The 19,737-nt window shown below is 36.6% G+C and overlaps 1 protein-coding gene across 1 annotated transcript in view; it reads right to left on the reverse strand.

The window, feature by feature from the left end:
* EFCAB3 (EF-hand calcium binding domain 3) overlaps positions 1 to 19,737 on the reverse strand; it is a 494,329-nt gene that overhangs the window by 326,193 nt on the left and 148,399 nt on the right. Inside the window, exons 37-38 of the mRNA XM_070561747.1 lie at positions 8,683 to 8,736; positions 4,979 to 5,083 (exon numbers count right to left, since the gene is read on the reverse strand). Coding sequence (XP_070417848.1) covers positions 4,979 to 5,083; positions 8,683 to 8,736 — 159 coding nt within the window. The remainder of the gene's footprint in view (positions 1 to 4,978; positions 5,084 to 8,682; positions 8,737 to 19,737) is intronic.

Below are 19,737 nucleotides of genomic sequence, written 5' to 3' on the forward strand. Positions count from 1 at the left end.
GTTATAGATATAAGTCATTTTTGTGGATTTCTAGCCCCTGAGTCCCCATCTAATTTGGAGAAATTCCTTGTCTTATAAGTCACGATGAGAGGCAGAGCCAATGGCCACTAAAGAAATAAAAAATGCCAGATACTTTCTCTGCCTCCCTTGTGTCTATCATCTAAATTAAATCAGACAGGATTGGTTTCTGTTGTTTGAAACCAAGAATTCATATTGATAAAGGTTGGAAAGGCAGAAGTAGTAGGATCATGGAAGACCTTTTATGCCATATTTAATACTATGGCCTTTCCGGAAAGAATGGCAAGACACTGAAGGTGTTAGGCTAGAAAGTGATATGGGCAGAATTTTGCATTAAAAACACCAGTCATAAATGCCAAGTATCTGAAATGTTGGTAGCAGCACATACAGAGATTTAAAAGTAGGACTTGTAGATTTAAGCTATGTCAGTTGAGTGAAGGATGTCTAGATGAATGGTGGTCCCTCAAACTGAGATTAAGAATATGGATACTAGAGCTAGTTAATAATTAATTGATAATTAGACATATTGATTTTTTCTCTACACTAAACCTTTATTTGGAGATAGTTGTAGATTCACATGCAACTGTAAGATATAATGCAGACAGAGATCTTCTGTATCCATGTCCCAGTTTCATCCAGTAGCAGTATTTTACAAAACTATAGTACAATATCATAACCAAGATATAGCACAGTTCCATCATCAAAAGGATCCCTCATATTGCCCTTTTATAGTCACATCTCCTTTACACCCTATACATCCTAGTCCCTAGCCCCTGGCAAGGCCATGCCGTTGGCCCCTATTTCATTCTTTTCTTACGGCTGAATAATATTCCATTGTATAGATAGACCACATTTTGTTTGTTCACTAATCTGCTGACAGACAATTGGGTTATTTCTTCTTTTTGGCTATTGTGAATAACGCTGCAATGAATAATGGTGTACAAGTACAGTCATGCATTGCATAACACCGTTTCAGTCAATGACAGATGCATATATGATGTTAGTCCCATACGATTAGTATCACATAGCCTAGGTGTGTAGTAGGTTATACTATCTAGGTTTGTGTGCGTTTATTCTATGATTGCACAAGAACAAAACTGCATAACGACATATTTCCCAGAGCATATCCCCATTGTTAAGCAACGCATGACTGTATGAGTCCTTACTTTCAATTCTTTTGGGTATATGCCTAGGAGTTTAATTGCTGGATCATGTGGTAATTCAATGTTTAGCTTTTGGGGGAACTGCCGAAGTGTTTTCCACAGCCATGGCAACATTTTACATTTCCACCAGCATTGTATGAGGGTCCAATTTTTTCGCAACCTGGCCAATACTTGTTTTCTGTCTGTGTTTTATTATAGCCATCCTACTATGTGTGAAGTGGTATCTTATTGTTTTGATATGCATTTGGAAATGACTAATGATACTGAGCATATTTTCATTAGTCATTTACATATTTTCTTTGTAAAAATGCCTATTCAAGCAGTCATCCATTTTTAAATTGGGTTGTTTATCTTTTAGTTTTTGAGTTGTAGGAGTTCTGATATATGATTTGCAAAAATTTTCTCCTTTTCTGTAGGTTGTCTTTTCACTTTCTTGGTAATATCCCTTGCTGCACTAAAGTTTTATTTATTAGCCATCATATATATTTTTATTTTATTACAAAATATTTTAAACTTTGGGCAGGTAAAATTGTGACAGAAAACTAACTTCATACCAAAAATATACTTTCAATTACCTTATCAAGAAAATAAAAGCAATTTTCACTTACTTGCTTTTTCTAGAAGTTAATGTGATAAAAATTTAATATTGAGTATGACAGACATGTAATTAGGTACACATATAAAAGGAACATATATTGAAAGTTCAGAAACAAAAGTAAAAGTAAATAGCAATGATAAAATTTTGAAAAAATAATTCATATTTTAGTAGTGGAAAATATGATTATTAATTATATATAATATATATTTATATGTAAATATATATATATATACACACAGTTATACATGATAGAAAGCCATCTCTTTAAAATGGCACAAAACACAGGACCAGTAAAGGATAATTTTTATGGCATGTAATACTATAGTTCTAGAGCACTTAGTTGCTTAACTGAAGGATATAAAACACTTAGGTTTGTAATATAATAAAAGGTATGCAGTATTAGTCAAGAAAGATTGTCTTCCTCAACTCACATTAACCTGTAATAATCCTACCAAAGGCTGTACAGGAAATTTCACAAAAAGAAATATTAAACAATTATTGTGTCTACTCCATGCTGACTAAGCAGCCAAAAATGGGCTTCAAAGAAAACATGGTAGGACATTAAACATTTTTGATACTTTTTTTATACTAAAAATCACTTCTTCTATAAAAACACTGTGCATTTAACCATGACTGGCAATCTCAGCACAAGAAAAATTTTGGCAAAACAGAAGGAGTCAGTTTCTGCTCATCTTATTTTCATGAATATTTCAGGAGATAGGAATATATATAAAGGAAATGTTGATGCTCAATTCACTTACAACTTATCTTACCAGCAATGTTATTAGATTTTTGAAAATTCCTGTTTAAATCTCTCTGTAAGAAAATAAAAGGTAACATTTCCATTTGTATTATGCTACATTCCTCAATTCAGCAAAAAAATACACTTTGGGGAACAAGAAAAGATTGTATAAAAGTTAGGGGCAACCTGAAAAGCTCTTGGTGAAAAACAGTTAAGTGCTCTAGGGTAATAGAAAAATATGTGCAGACTTAATTACAAATATTTACATTTCAAAACAGAATCATGAGCCACCTATTCAGCTCCTTGGTACCAATTGATATTCTCTGTTTAGTGAGACATTGTTCTCATACCTTCCTTTTATTTTAGACATGGTTTTCTTTAGTTCTTTAAAGATATTGAAAACAGCTGATTTAAGTTCTTTGTCTAGTAAGTCCAAGGTCTGTGCTTCCTCAGGGACAGTTCCTATTGATTGCTTTTTTAACTGTGTATGGGCCTACTTTCTTATTTGTTTGCAGGCTTCATAATTTTTTTGTTACAAACTGGACATTTTAAATAATGTGGCATTTCTGGAATTTAGGTTTCCTCCATCCCCAGGGTTTGTTGTAGTTCTTGTTGGTTAATTGTTTAGTGACTTTTTAAAACTAATTCTTTGAAGTCTGTATTCTTTGCTGTATGTGCCCAGTTATCCTAGTGGTCAGTTAACAATTAGACAGTGATTTCCTTAAATGCCTGGGACCAATAAGTCTCCCAGTCCTTGTTCAGGAGCTCTGTGTGCATGTTTGGGGACGCCTTCAACATTCACCGATGATTGACAACTCTGCCTTAGCTTTCACTTTCTGCTTGCAAAGACCCTTAAAGTCAGCCAGAGGTAAGAGTACGTGACTTTCTTGGGTCTTTCTTGACATGCATAAAGCCCTAGGCCTGCATATGGCCTTCTAGATTCTGAGGACTATGTCAGAGCTTTACAAAGTCTGTATACACATCTCATTCTCAAGCTTTTGGGCTTTGCGGTTGGTGTGTTGTTTGCTCTAGTCATTATCTACCACCTCAGGCAGCTGTGATGTTAAAGAATTGCCTCTTATTGTTTTTGACAAATGACCCCAGGGAAAGGCTTTTTAGTATTGTGACAGCTCCAAATCAGGTGAAATACAGAGAGCTTTGTAAGTGGGGTTTTCCAAAGAACCACCACCAAACAGACGAAATAATGACAATTCTCAGGGAATAAGGCTTTGAAAGAGCTCCAGTTCCTCTTTGTTCCCTCCAGTGGCTGCCAGGGTACTCGTTTTCACTGCAAACACAGGCTGTTATTTTTCAAGATTATTATGGAGCTGAGGGCAGAGAATGAGAATAGTGCAAATTAAAACACACAAAGCTCACTGTTCTTACTGAGATTAACTCATTTTTTTCTTTTTTTGTAATAAATGCTCCCCAGATTGCAGCAAACCTTTGGTTAATTTGCAGTTCTGAAAATGATAATTCTGACAATTTTTGCCAGTTTTCTCATTGTTTTCATGGAGAAGAGAATTTTTTTGGTGGTTCTTACTCTGCCATTTTCTCTGACATTCCCAGGTGAGTCTCTGAAGCTAAAAATTACCTTACATGGCAATTACTGATAGCTTCATTTAATGATTTTTACCTGATATCCCAGTGAAATTTAAAAGCATAAAGAATATAAGCAAATAAAAAATTACATGTTTTTCATTGGTTCACAACAGTACTGGAAAATGAAGGAATAATGTAATAAAGATTTCTTTTGGAAAAATACTTACCCTATTAGAAGGGTATGCAACCCATGGCAAGGATATAACCAAATGGCATATGAGGCATATGAAAAAGCATATTTACATGTAAGAGGTATTGTTCAGTAAAATATTCCTAGGCTATACTGCTTGATCTCATTGGACTGTGCTCAGCTTAACGTATTCTATTTTAGTTTATTTAAAGTGGAGATTACTTTGTGATTCATCACACTTCAATTCGAATTAACATTTTCTTTAAGACCTACAATTCTGACCTTGAATCAGGAAATGTGGTCCAAGGATATGGTGATCCATAACTATATATAAATAGGAAAAATGTCATACATGTTGGCTGAAACCCTGGTAGACCTTGTTCCTGTGAAAACTACTGACCTAACTGAGGCCCTGGCAAAATTCTCAGCTTCTACTAGAACACTAAGAATTGCGATATACTAGGCATTAAGCTCTTTAGGTCAAGGACTATGTCTATTTTTACTCACCATTGCATCTCTAGTACTTAGCAGAAGACCTGATATATAGTGGTCAGTAAATATTTGTTGAATGAATGAATAAATGGTGAAAAAAGTACCAACTTTAGATTAATATATTAAGAGAAAAAAATCATATGTATATAAGAGAAAAAGTCAAATATGTACTACCAAAAATATCAGTCTCAAATTCAAAATTCTCATGAGGGCACAATATCTAAGTCACTTACCATCAACTGGTAGATTTAGGGTTAGATCATTAACATCCTCAGCTGTAAGTTTGATTGCCATGTTTCCAAGAATAGTGTCAAGGTTGTGAACATCAACTTGCAACCCTACAAAAAAGAAAGACATGAGGAAATTGAAATAAAAGTCAAAATATAATAAATATCAATTCCTATGTATCATGGTTATCAATTTCATCACAAAAAGAGGTCAAGGACATTTAAGTCTTTAAAGAGGGTCATTAATGGACTAAAATTGTCTTGTTCCGCATTTCACAAGTAACCCACAATCATAAATTCTGTCTCTTCTCTAGGAAAGTTTATTAAAATTCATATCAATATGACCAATGTAAATAAACCAAAACTACAAACATTCTGCCAAGATAAAATAATTTAAATTATACTGGACCCATATGTTGGAGAGTAGCAGAATTCCTTATCAAATGATTAGGAAATAAGATAATAGGAAATAAATTGAGAGTTATTTGTTAATTCATCATCCATATTACCTTTGAAAGGTTTCAAACCAGCTAAGATTTCACTATGGTATACCTTCCCATTACCTAAAGATAAGACAAAATTCAACTCACAGAGAAAGAGAAAAGGAATTCATAAAACAGTTTGTTTCATAAAGAAGCACTTTTCTGATCTGCCTTATAGATTAGGAATATCTATTTCCATAAAAATATAGAAGCTAGGTCAAAATCTTTTCACCCTTGAAGCAACTGTTAGTGACATCCTGTCGTGCTGAAATACATTGTACAGGTGTAACATTTTAAATTGTATTTATGCATTATTCTTTTTCATATTCTCTTTCTTCCATGAAACCTTTCCCTATTCAGCCGTAGAATTTATATTCCTCAGAGGGAGAAGAAGAAAGTATTTCTAATTTTCAAAAGCTACCTTTACAAAGCAAACTTGAAGATCTGACATTTACTTTTATTGTAAAATAAATGGGTTTAGAGGGTTGAAAGGCTAAAGGATGACATAAGGAAGCTCCTTTCCACCTCCTTCCCACATCCTGCTTGACAAGAGGAGGAAGGGAAAGGTCTAGTTTATGGTTAAGAATCTAACTGGGAGGAGAAAGAGAAGTAAAGATATATCTTTTTATCTATCTATTTATCTACCTTTCTATCTTGTCTATCTCTCTCTCTTTATAGAGAAGGAAGATTTAAATGTTCTTGCTGCCTGCTGCCTGCTGTGCCCCCCCCCACTCCCCACCCCCCAGCCACCACTTCCCCTCTCCAAGTGGGGGAACCCCCTCTCATCAAACCTTGAGAGGAGGTAAGACAGAAGAAAAACTCTAGATATGTTGGTGGGATGGGCATAAGGGTGTAAAAAAATCAAGGAGAACTTGAGCTAGGGTTCCTACTTGGGACTCTGTGAGGTTAGAGTGCTCAGAAAGCATGCCATTGACAGCAGAATAGTTATTGTGGCATAATGTGCTAAGGCAGAGAGAGGGCTGGAAATAGGTTGACCCTCTGCCCCCTTTGGCTTTTGTATGATATGGAAGATATTCAGTTACTCCCATGTACTCCCAATGAGTGATGTGGAAGGTATCTCAGAGATGGAGGCCAGTGGGTCTGCCACGGGACACCAAGTCAAAGAGAAAGATGATCCCTAGCAGTGTCTATGGCGTAGACAGCACAGTACGGCAACTGATAGAATACTTGACTCAGACTCAGAGGACCACATCATTAGTGAGTGCTAAGGCTTAGCCAAGTTAGTAAAGGAAGGATCATAGAACCTTGACTTTGCTAAGAAAATAGACCACAAGTTTCTCAAGCAGTGGACTTCAGCAGGAGAGGTCACCAGGATGCTCAGGACTCGTGAAATATGAGACACTATTAAAGAAGTTATCAAGAACCCAGAAGACAACACAAGGTTTGGCTGCCCTCCTCTACACCAGGAGGACACCCAAGCTTTCCCTTATACTCAGATGTCTTTCTGAGGGGAAGTGAGGGAAAGGCTTGGAAAACTGAGAATTTCCCAAAATAAACTGAGTCACCAAAAAGAGACTTTTCATTTTAAACCAGAAGAAACTGGGTTACCTTTAACTGGCCAATTTAAGTCTTGCCCTCTCACCTTCCAACATCCTCCAACCCGCTCATAGCCACAATAGGATGGGGATTGAGAGGGAAATGAGGTCAGTTAGAAAAAATAAAGAACATCACATTTATTGCACACCTCAGTTTGTACTGTGTTAAATTTGATCCTGCTACATACACACACCCATTTCTTTAATGTTTTTTCTTTTTCTGACTACTTTCCTACTTTTTCCTTCTGTTCCTCTCAGACTCATTTCTGTCTTTTCTATATTTAGACTTCAGGCCTATTAGTGATTCCAGAATGCCATTAGATATTGTCTAATCCTGATGGCAAACCCCATGAGTGAATGGTTTGCTAGTATCAATATGCTAAAAACTAAATCACAAAAGTTTTTTCTTTCAAGATAGTTACATCTAGCTAACATTTTTCTCAAAATATTTTATCAATAGGTAAGATCTAGAAATTATCATACATAAGCCTCAAAACAAAACTCCCTTGAAGGGAAATACTTTTCATCAACTGGCAAAGCTTTCAGTAGCTGAAAATTTTCCTTATCTGTGAGCTTAATTGCCATGTTTCACAGAACATTTTGAAAGTCACCAGAGCCAATTTTCTTTCTTTTAAAAAGTTAAGAAAAGAGGGGCTGGCCCCGTGGCCGAGTGGTTAAGTTCGCGCGCTCCACTGCAGGCGGCCCAGTGTTTCGTTAGTTTGAATCCTGGGCGCGGACATGGCACTGCTCATCAGACCACGCTGAGGCAGCGTCCCACATGCCACAACTAGAAGACCCCACAACGAAGAATACACAACTATGTACCGGGGGCTTTGGGGAGAAAAAGGAAAAAATAAAATCTTTAAAAAAAAAAAAAGTTAAGAAAAGATCACAGAAAGACACTTAAGAATTAACAGTTTCAATATAAGAAAAATACTACTCATGCTTATATAGTATCATTCTAATTTAACTATAGATGAGAACAAAGATATGAAACGTCTCCAATTAATTACACAGTCTAAAATAGAGTCATGTTCTGGCAATCATCTTACAATTCTAGGCTAGATCAACATAGCATGTAGTTCACTGAAATTATATTATATATTAGCAACATTGATGATTCTATCAACAGGTAGTATTGTTATTATTTTCTCTTGAATTATGAGGTTGGTTGTCTATAAATATGAGATGAAATACGAAGAAAAAATATACACATTTTATCCTGATATTTACCCTCTAAGCCTCTGGTTCCCTTTTTTAAAAGGAAGATTATAAGAGTATCGACATCATAAATATAGTAAGTTAGTTAATGTACATAAAGCACTTAACACAGTGCCTGGTACACAGAAAGTATCCATTAAATAGTAATCATTACTATTTTTAATTATTATTTTTATTATGAAACTTAGGTTTCACATTTCCAAAGTGTGACAAAGTGAAGCACATTATTGGTAAAACCTCTGCAGAATGGAAGACTTCTATCAAGAAACAGCAGTATAGTTTTATTTTGAAAACACTGACATTCAAAGTCAAAGTAGTTCATTAGAAAAAATATTTTTATTAATTAATAAAGTGGCAGGAGTTACAAGGCAATGGTTACATAATTCAAAATACTGTTGCAAAAATATATCTTTAAAAGCATTATCATCTCAGTTTTACATCAACTTCTTACCTGTAACAGCTTTAGCTTCATTCACTAGTTTATTAAGTTCAACTTGCCTATCAGCTGTAAGAGGAGGTACAAATCACAGAGATGACAATAAGATTCAAAAATACAATATGAAATTCTTAATTGTGAAACACAGCATAAGAAATCAACAATTTCCCACGATTTTTACAATTGTATTTCTATCGTCACTCCCCATACCATAAAAAACATGAAAAAATGAGCACTCTTAAAATAGTACACATGTTCTTTTCCTAAGTACTAAAATGTTAAACTCTATTTACAGCATTAGAATAAAAATTTAAAGATTTAAAAGTATTCTCCAAACCCATCATTTTGATTTGATCTCCTGATCTCTCTAATCTGCTCTCTTTCACTCAGGGAAGGAAAGAAAACTAAATTTAATGAGTGTCTGTCAAGCACATGTTGTGATGGGTGCTTTCATACACCATATCTCAAACTTCTGTAAAGTTATTATGACTTTTTTTCTTTTTTAACAAATAAAGAAATTAGTCTCAGAAAAGTCAAGAAACTTGCCTGAAGTCACAAACTTAGTATAAGATGGAAAACTGGGTCTGTCAGATTCCTAAATCAGCACTTGCTCCTTTCCACCCTATCAACCAGATTGTTGGGGTAGAATTTAAAAGCAGCAGAATCATTTGCACCAATATTCTTAAAACTGACCATGACCACTCCTAGTCCTCAGTGAGCACCTTCCCTAATCTGATACTCCAACCTACAAATTATTTTCCTTTATATTTTTTGCCTATATATTTCTCTTCCCCCTTTAATCCACGTAAGTTTAAGAACAAACATCAAGTTTTACACATTTTACAACTCTCTTCTCCACAGCCTAGCACAGGGTTTTGCATATATTTATTTAGTTCAATAAATATAGAATATTCTAAAATATCATGAAGGTGGTGCTCAGTTCAGTAAAATGAAATTGCTTGTTTTAGGAGTGGGTTCTCTTAACATTTATATCAATTGTTTTCAGGAAACTAAAAAGCTGGAGTCGGCAGAATTTTTAACACTCAGCCACAGGGCCGGCCCCTAAACAAATTTTAAAAGTTAAAATTTGTTTTAGAATTTTGCACAATAGCCTTTCCAAATGAAATGAAAGTGGAATAATTAGGACATTTTTCATTTAAGTGAGTAACATGATGACTTGCTAATCTCATGTCTACTCTTATTCTTTCTATACTCCTACCTACTCCTGCTACCCTACCTGATTTATTTAGAAGCAAATCTCAGACATCATATCACATCATATGTAAACATTTCAAAATGCATTACTAAGATAGAAGGACATTTTAAAACAATGACTACTAAGTCATTATCATGCTAAACTTTTTTAATAATCACTCCTTATATTATCAAATATCCAGTTGGTGTTCCTATTTCCCTGATTGGCTCAAATTTTTTATAGTTTGTTCAAATCATGATCCTAATAAGGTTCATTCTCTACAATTGCAAATATTGTTCCAATTCTTAGGTCCCTTTTAATCTATAGATGCCTTCTCTATCTTATATTTCCTTGCACTTTATTTGTTGAAACACTAGGTTGTTAATTCCATAAAATGTCCCACAATCTGGATTTTGATGATTACATCCTCATGGTATGGTTTAACATGTTCCTTTGTTTCCTATTTTTTTTCTGTAAATTGGTAGTTAGATATAAATGCTTGACCAGATAGAGGTTTGATTTTCTGGAAGAAAATAACTGGTATTCTGTATTTTCATCAGAAAACATATAATGTCTGGGTTTCATTTTTTTCTGATGATAGTAGTGACCACTAATAATTATAGCCTAGATCCATTACATCATTAGTCGAAAAATGCTCATGTTCAATTTCTATTACTCTTTTGTTTGTTTTTATGGAATAAATTTATAAACTTCCACAATTCATCTATTTGGCTACTATGAGTTACATTGTGTATAGAAAATACTTGATTATTTCACTTTATTTGCCAGTTTCAAAGTAATTTGATTTTTAGAATCTTCCAATGATGACTAGTGAGGCTTTTGTTTTGTTTTGTTTTGTTTCTGAGTACCATTAAAAACTCATAGATTTAAACATTTGTGTCACATTACTGCAGTTTTCCCCCTGATGCTCAAATTGTCCTATCTTTAGCTAGAGGGAACCTATTCAAGTCAGTTCCTTTTGATACAAATCTAACAGTGTTTGATAGCTTCATTGCTTTCTGAGATTATAAAATATTCTAGGCTCTTCTTGTACATTTTCATCCCTACTCATGGAAATCAGCCATTTCTCCAAAAGCCCTATTTCCTTTTAGGGGAAAAATGGTATTTAGAGACCACAATCTGGATTTCAGGGACTGTGTTATAATAAAAAATATATTTGGTAATCAGTGGACCAGCTCAACTGTCGGCCAAAGAGCCAGTGCGTACATTAGAAAAGCAGCAGCTGTGAGTAAGTGAGCCAGCAATTGTAGACAGGTCCTATCAGCATAGATTCCAAAGGACAGGCACAGACGCCAGGGATAACAGCAGGCTCAGAATGCACAGCTCCTGACCACCGACCCCAGTGGCAGCAGGCGGCCTCTGTGACCAGATACTATCACTACGTGAAGGCTCAAATCCTTGCTGTGAAATAGTCTGAAGAAATATATTAATACTCCAGATCAGAAGGAGAATCACAAGCACCCAGAAATCCTGAAGGCACAGAAATTTACAGTCTAAATGACAGAAAATTAAAAATAGGTATCATTAAAAAAATTCAGTGACTTACAAGAAAATTCAGATGGATAGTTCAATGAAATCAGCAACAAAATTAATGAACAGAGGGAGTTCTTCATAAAAGAGATTGAAACTATAAAGAAAAAACAATCAGAAATGTTGGAAACGAAATAAATTTGGATGAGATAAAGAAAAATCTGGACTCCCTCAATAATGGAGCTGATATTATGGAGGACAGAATTAGCAATTTGGAGGGCAGAAATATGGAAATGCTTCAGATGGAGGAGAGAGAACTAAGACCAAAAAGAAACGTAGAAATTCTCTGAGAAATATCTGACTCAATTAGGAAATGCAACATAAGGATTTCTAGGCATTACAGAGAGAGAATAGAGGGAGAATGGAGCAGAAAGCTCGTTCAAAGAAATAATAGATGAGAATTTCCTAAACCTGGGGAAAGAGCTGGAAATACAAGTAAAATAAGATAATATAACTTCTAATTAAATCAATGTAAAACGACCTTCTCCAAGGCATATAGTAGTAAAGCTAGCAAAAGTAAATGACAAGAGATCTCATCAAGATGGCAGCATAAGCAGACCCTGAACTCATGTCCTCCCATGAACACAACCAGGTTACAACTATTTTTGGATAAATTACCCTGGAGAGAAGACTGAAAACTGGATAAAAAGAACTCCCACAACAAGGGACAGTCCTGACTAAGGCGGAAGAGGCAGAAATTCCTGCTGGAGAGGAAAAAAGCCACCTTTGGGAGCAGCGGAACTTCTCAGCTGGCCAGGGGGGAGCCACCCTAAGGTACGCAGCCCTCCCTGGAGGAGTGAGGTCTGGAGCAGGGGCTGATACTGCTATAAGCATCCTTCAGACACAGCCCGACTGCAATGGGGGTCTTACTGTCTGGCTTTGCTGGCTACTAACTGCAGCAAGGATACCCCCAGAAAAGCTATCGGCAAAAGCCAAAAAGACCCGGGTCTTAAAGGGCCCATGCACAAACTCACTCATTGCAGCAATCTAAAATTACCAGAGAGAAGGCTGACAGTCCTTTGGTGAAATGAGACTCACCTGGTGGGTTCTGGGGGCATCTTGGTGAGAGGAGGGACCTCACCAGAGACTGAGACATTGGTGGGGGCCATTGTTCTGAACTGGTCCAGGCGTGCTGACACAGACCCCTGTGGGCGCCACTGAGGTTCATCCCTTAGCCTGTTAGCCCAGGGGTCTGTCATGCCCACTGGAGCACAGATTTGATCCAGTTCAGCCAGGGCAGGCAGACTGCCCAAGAGACTGCCTGACCTAGCAGCAAGCCCTCAGGCTACTTTTCAGCCTCCATTGACTGGGTGCCTTGATCCTCTACAGGCAGGCAAGGGTGTCTGCCTCTGTGGGGTGGGACCTGTGTGAAGACCAGGTGAACTGTGGGGGGCATTGGTGGAGGGGTGGGGGCCTCTGCAGTGCAGCATCAGGGTGCACTCCAGGAGGTTGAGAAGTGTGAGTGGACCATGACTGTGTTGACAGTGTGTGTGGTCCTGTGGGGAGTGAGACTTATCAGCCGGCAGAAGACCTGTGCTTCACAAATAGCCACAAAAAGGTTCAGCCCCACCTTGCAAAGCCTGAAACAATTGAGTGCTCCCATGCCTAGGGCCAGCCCCACTGGCTGCACTCCTAAGAGAACTGACAACAGCCTTGTAGGCCTGAGGCCTACAGCAATTGCAAGCCCCTAAACCTAGCAAGCAGCTACACTGGGTACCAATCCAATTAAGAGGAAAATTGCAACAGGAGTGTGCTGATAGACTTTGTAGCCAACGGTGCTGAGGCTCCCCAATCTGGATTTACAAAGAGCTGGCCAGGGAAGGAAAGACTAGACTCCGTGGGTACCTGCAGTGGGAGCAACCCTGACACAGCAGGTGGACATAAGTAGCCCACAAAGGGGTCACTCCTGGATCTTCTGGACTGGTGACAAGAGGGAAGCACACTGCTGAGCCTCATAAGGCATCTCATACATAAGGCCACTTCTCCAAGATCAGGAGACATAGCCGACTCACCTAATATATAGAAACAAGCACAGAGAAAGAGGCATAAAAAGAAGACAAAGGAATACTTTCCAAGCAAGGGAACAGGACAAAACCCCAGAAAAAGGACTAAATGAAACAGAAACAAGCGACCTACTCAACAAAGAGTTCAAACAAAAAATCATGAGGATGCTCACAAATATGGGGAAAATATTGGATGAACACAGTGAGCACATCAGCAAAGAACTGGAAGGTATAAAAAAAAAACCAATGAGAAATGAAGAATACAACACTGGAAATGAGAAATTCACTAGAGGGACTCAATAGCAGAGTAGAGGATGCAGAAGAACGGATCAGCGAGCTAGACGAAAGACTAGAGGAAATCACCCAAGCAGAAAAGAAAAAAGAAAAAAGAATTAGATAGAATGAGAACAGTCTAAGGGAACTCTGGGACAATATCAAGCATGCTAACATTCGGATTATAGGTGTCCCAGAAGGAGAAGAGAGAGACAAAGGGGCAGAAAATTTATTTGAAGAAATAATAGATGAAAATTTTCCTAACCTGTTTTCCTTCCTCAGATTAGGAAAATTATTATCAAAAAAACAAAACAACAACAACAAAAAATCAAGGCAATAAAATCACTTGTAAAGGTAAAAATATAGTAAAGCTAGCAGATTAACTACCTGTGAAGATGATATGAAGGTTAAAAGACAAATGTACTAAAATCAGCTATTTCAATGATAAGAGGGTAATGGATGGGCACATACTAAACAAGAGATTATATATGATTTGAAAAACATAAAATTGGGAGGTGGGGAGTGAAAAAGTAGAGCTTTTAGAAAGAGGTCAAGCTAAAGAGTCTATCAACTCCATATAGACTGTTATATACAAAGAATATTAAATAGGATCCTCATGGTAATCACAACTCAGAAACGTATAATAAGCAAGCAAAAAAGTAAGACAAAAGAAATCAAACGTATTACTAAAGATAGTCATCAAACCACAAGGGAAGAGAGCAAGAGAAAAAGACATGAACAGAGAAGAACTACTAAAACACCCAGAAAAAAAAGTAACAAAATGGCAATAAATACATATTCATCAACAGCTACTTTAAACATCACTGGACTAAATGCTCCAATCAAATGCCATAGGGTGGTGAAGTGGATAAAAAAGCAAGAGCCATGTATATGCTGCATACAAGAGACACACTTCAGACCTAAAGACACTCACAAACTGAAAGTCCAAGGATGGAAAAAGATATTCCACGCAAAAGGCAAAGAAAAGAAAGCAGTGGTAGCAATACTTACATCAGACAAAACAGACTTTAAAACAAGAACCATAACAAGAGACAATTACGGGCACTATATAATGATAAAGGGAACAATCCAACAAGAAAATATAACACTTGTAAATATCTATGCACCCAACATAGCAGAACCTAAATATATAAAGCAATTATTAACAGACATAAAAGGAAAAATAGTAACACAATAATGGTAGGGGACTTTAACACTCCACTTACACCAATGGATAGATCATCCAAGTAGATCAATAAGGAAGCACTGGCCTTAAAGGACACATTAGACCATATGGACTTAGTAGATATATACAGAAAATTCCATCCAAAAACCACAGAATACACATTCTTTTCAAATGCACATGGAACATTCTCCAGGATTGATCATATATTAGGACACAAAACAAGTCTCAATAAATTTAAGAAGATTGAAATAATATCATGCATCTTTTCTGACCACAAAGATATGAAAATAGAAATCAACTACAAGAAGAAAAGCAGAAAAGCCACAAATATGCAGAGATTAAGCAAAATGCTACTGAACAATGATTGGGCCAATGAAAAAATCAAAGGAGAAATCAAAAAATTCCTGGAGACAAATGAAAATGAGAATACAACATGCCAAAATCCGTGGGATATAGCAAAAGCGGTTCTAAGAGGGAAGTTTATAGCAATTCAGGCCTACCTCAACAAAGAAGAAAAACCCCAAATAGACAATCTAAAAGTGCACCTAAAGGTAATGGAAAAAGAACAACAAACAAAGCCCAAAATCAGCAGAAGGAAAGAGATAACAAAAATCAGAGCAGAAAGAAACAAAACACTGACTAAAAAATCAATAGAAAAAATTAATGAAATCAAGAGCTGGTTCTTTGAAAAGATAAACAAAATTGACAAACCCTTAGCTAGACTCACCAGGAAAAAAAGAGAAGGCTCAAATAAATAAAATCAGAAATGAAAGAGGAGAGATTACAATGGACACCTCAGAAATACAAAAGATAATAAGAGAATACTATGAAAAGCTATTTGGCAACAAATTGAATAATCTAGAAGAAATGGATAAATTCTTAGAAACATACACCTTCCAAATCTGGACGAAGAAGAAGTAGAAAATTTGAATAGACTGATCACCAGTAGGGAGATTGAAACAGCAATCAAAAGCCTCCCAAAAAATAAAAGCCCAGGACCAGATGGCTTCCCTGGTGAATTCTACCAAACATTCAAAGAAGACTTAATACCTATCCTTCTCAAACTCTTCAAAAAAACTGAAGAGAAGGGGAGGCTTCCTAACTCATTCTACGAAGCCAACATTATCCTGATACCAAAACCAGATAAGGACAACATTCATTCCAGGGATGCAGGGATGGTTCAACATCTGGAAATCTATCAACGTGATACACCACATTAACAAAATGAAGAAAAAAAATCACATGATCATCTCCATAGATACAGAGAAAGCATTTGACAAGATACAGCATCCATTTATGATAAAAACTCTAAATAAAATGGGTATAGAAGGAAAATATCTCAATATAATAAAGGCCATATATGACAAACCCACAGCAAATATCATTCTCAACAGAGAAAAACTGAAAGCTATCCCTTTAAGAACAGGAACCAGACAAGGATGCCCACTGTCACCTCTCTTATTTAACAGAGTATTGGAAGTCCTAGCCAGAGCAATCAGGCAAGAAAAAGAAATAAAAGGGATACACATCGGAAGAGAAGAAGTGAAACTGTCACTCTTTGCAGATGACTTGATCTTATATCTAGAAAACCCTAAAGAATCCACTAAAAAACTTTTAGAAACAATAAAGGAATACAGTCAAGTCACAGGACACAAAATCAACATACAAAAACTGGTGCCTTTCTATACACTAACAACGAAGTAGCAGAAAGAGAAATTAGGAATACAATCCCATTTACAATCACAACAAAAAGAATAAAATATCTAGGAATAAACTTAACCAAAGAGGTGAAAGATCTGTACACCAAAAACTATAAAACATTGTTGAAAGAAATAGAAGACACAAAGAAATGGAAAGATAGTCTGTGCTCTTGCATTGAAAGAATTAACATCATTAAAATGTCCATACTTCCTAAAGGAATCTGCAGATTCAATGCAATCCCTATCAAAGCTGCAACAACATTTTTCGCAGAAAGAGAACAAAGAATCCTAAAATTTATACAGAACAACAAAAGACCCTGAATAGCCAAAGGATTCCTGAGAAAAAAGAACAAACCTGGAGGTATCACACTCCCTGATTTCAAAATATACTACAAAGCCATAGTAACCAAAACAGCATGGTACTGGCACAAAAACAGACACACAGATCAATGGAACAGAATCGAGAGCTCAGAAATAAACCCACACATTTATGGACACCTAATATTTGACAAGGGAGCCAAAAGCATACGATGGAGAAAGGAGAGTCTCTTCGATAAATGGTGTTGGGAAAACTGGACAGCCACATGCAAAAGAATGAAAGTAGACCATTCCCTTACACCATGCACAAAAATCAACTCAAAATGGATTAAAGACTTTGATATAAGGCCGAAAACCATGAAACTTCTAGAAGAAAACATAGGCAGTACACTCTTTGACATTGGTCTTAGCAGCATATTTTCAAGTACCATATCTGACCAGGCAAGGGAAACAAAAGAAAAAATGAACAAATGGGACTACATCAAACTAAAAAGCTTCTGCACAGCAAAGGAAACCATCAACAAAACAAAAAGACAACCTAACAATTGGGAGAAGATATTTGCAAAGCATATATCAGATAAGGGGTTAATATCCAAAATATACAAAGAACTCATACAGCTCAACAACAAAAAAACTAACAACCCAATTAAAAAATGGGCAAAAGATCTGAACACAGCTTTCTCCAAAGAAGATATACGGATGGCCAACAGGCATATGAAAAGATGCTCAACATCATTAGCTATCAGGGAAACGCAAATCAAAACTACAATGAGGTATCACCTCACTCCGGTCAGAATGGCTATCATTAACAAGACAGGAAATAACAAATGTTGGAGAGGATGTGGAGAGATGGGAACCTTGTACACTGCTGGTGGGAGTACAAACTGGTGCAGCCACTATGGAAAGCACTATGGAGTTTCCTCATAAAATTAAGAATAGATCTACCATATGATCCAGCTATTCCACTGCTGGGTATTTATCCAAAGAACTTGATAATACAAATGCATAAAGATACCTGCACCCCTATGTTCATTGCAGCACTATACACAATAGCTAAGACTTGGAAGCAACCTGGGTGCCCATCAAGGGACAAATGGATAAAGAAGATGTGGTATTTATACACTACGGAATACTACTCAGCCATAAGAAATGTTGAAATCTGGCCATTTGTGACAACATGGATGGACCCTGAGGGTATTATACTAAGTGAAATAAGTCAGAGGGAGAAAGTCAAATACCGTATGATCTCACTCATAAGTAGAAGATAAAAACGACAATCAAACACATAGCAATGGAGAATGGATTGGTGGTTACCATGGTGGGGAGGATGGGGCAAAAGGGGTGATTAGGCTCACATGTAGGGGGATGGACTATAATTAGTTTTTGGGTGGTGAACATGATGTAATCTACACAGAATTCGGAATATATTATGATGTACATCCGAAAGCTATATAATGTTATAGTCCAATGTTACTGCAATTAAAAAAAAAAGTAAATGACAAAGAAAAAATATTAAGGGCAGCAAGGCAGAAGAAAATAACTTACAAAGGAACCTCTATCAGGCTTTCAGAAGATTTCTCAACAGAAACCTTACAGGCTAGGAGAGAGTGAAATGATATATTAAAAATTCTGAAAGACAAACATCTTCAGCCAAGAATACTCTATCCAGCAAGAATATTCTTCAGATATGATGGATAAATAAAAACTCTCCCAGATAAACAAAAGCTAAGGAAGTTCACCACCACAAGACACCCTCTACAAGAAATGATCAAGAAGATCCTCATACCTGAAAAAAAAGAAAGGGTTTACAAAGCCTTGAGCAAGGAGATAAATAGGCAGACAAAAATCAGAAAAATTCAGCTCTCTATCAGAAGAGGTTAGCAAACACTTAATCATAACATTAAAGATAAAGGGAAGGAAAACATAAAAAATAACTATAATCTTGTTGTTTTAACCACAAACCCACAACACAAGAGGGAATAAGTTGTGACAATAATAACTTACAAGGGGAAGAGGAAAGGGATGGAATTGGCTTAGACTAAGGGAATAAGAGGCTACGGACTATCTCTCTACAAAAGTTTTTATACAAACTTCATGGCAACCACTAAACAAATAATCATAACAGAGACACAAATGATAAATAAAGAGAAAACTGAGAAAACTATCATAGAGAACTACCAAATTGAATGGGTAGTCTGAAGAACATGGGAGGAGAAACAAGGGAAATACAGAACAACTGGAAACCAAGCAACAAAATGGCAGCTTTAAGCCTTCATATATCAATAATCACCCTAAATGTAAATGGAATGAATTCTCCAATCAAAAGAAACAGAGCAGCAGGATAGAATAAAACAGAAGACCCAACTTGGGGCTGGCCCAGTGGTGTACTGGTTAAGTTCGTGTACTCTGCTTTGCAGGCCTGGGATTCATGGGTTTGGATCTTGGGTGTGGACCTACACACTGCTCATCAAACCATGCTGTGGCAGCATCGCACATACAAAATGGACGAAGACTGGAACACATGTCAGCTCAGCGACAATCTTCCTCAAGCAAAAAGAGGAAGACTGGCAACAGATGTTTGCTCAGGGCCAATATTCCTCACCAAAAACAAACAAACAAAAAACAAACAAAAAAAACTAGACCCAACAATATGTTGTCTCCAGGAAACACATCTTGGCTCTAAAGGCAAACACAGGCTCAGAGTGAAGGGATGGAAGATGATACTCCAAGCTAATGGAAAACAAAAGAAAGCAGGTGTTGCCATACTTATCTCAGACAAAGCAGACTTCAAGATAAAGAAGGCAATGAGAGACAAAGACGGGCAGTATACAATGATAAAAGGGA

Source organism: Equus przewalskii, chromosome 10 (genome assembly GCF_037783145.1).
Source record: "Equus przewalskii isolate Varuska chromosome 10, EquPr2, whole genome shotgun sequence".
NCBI classification, from domain to species: domain Eukaryota; kingdom Metazoa; phylum Chordata; class Mammalia; order Perissodactyla; family Equidae; genus Equus; species Equus przewalskii.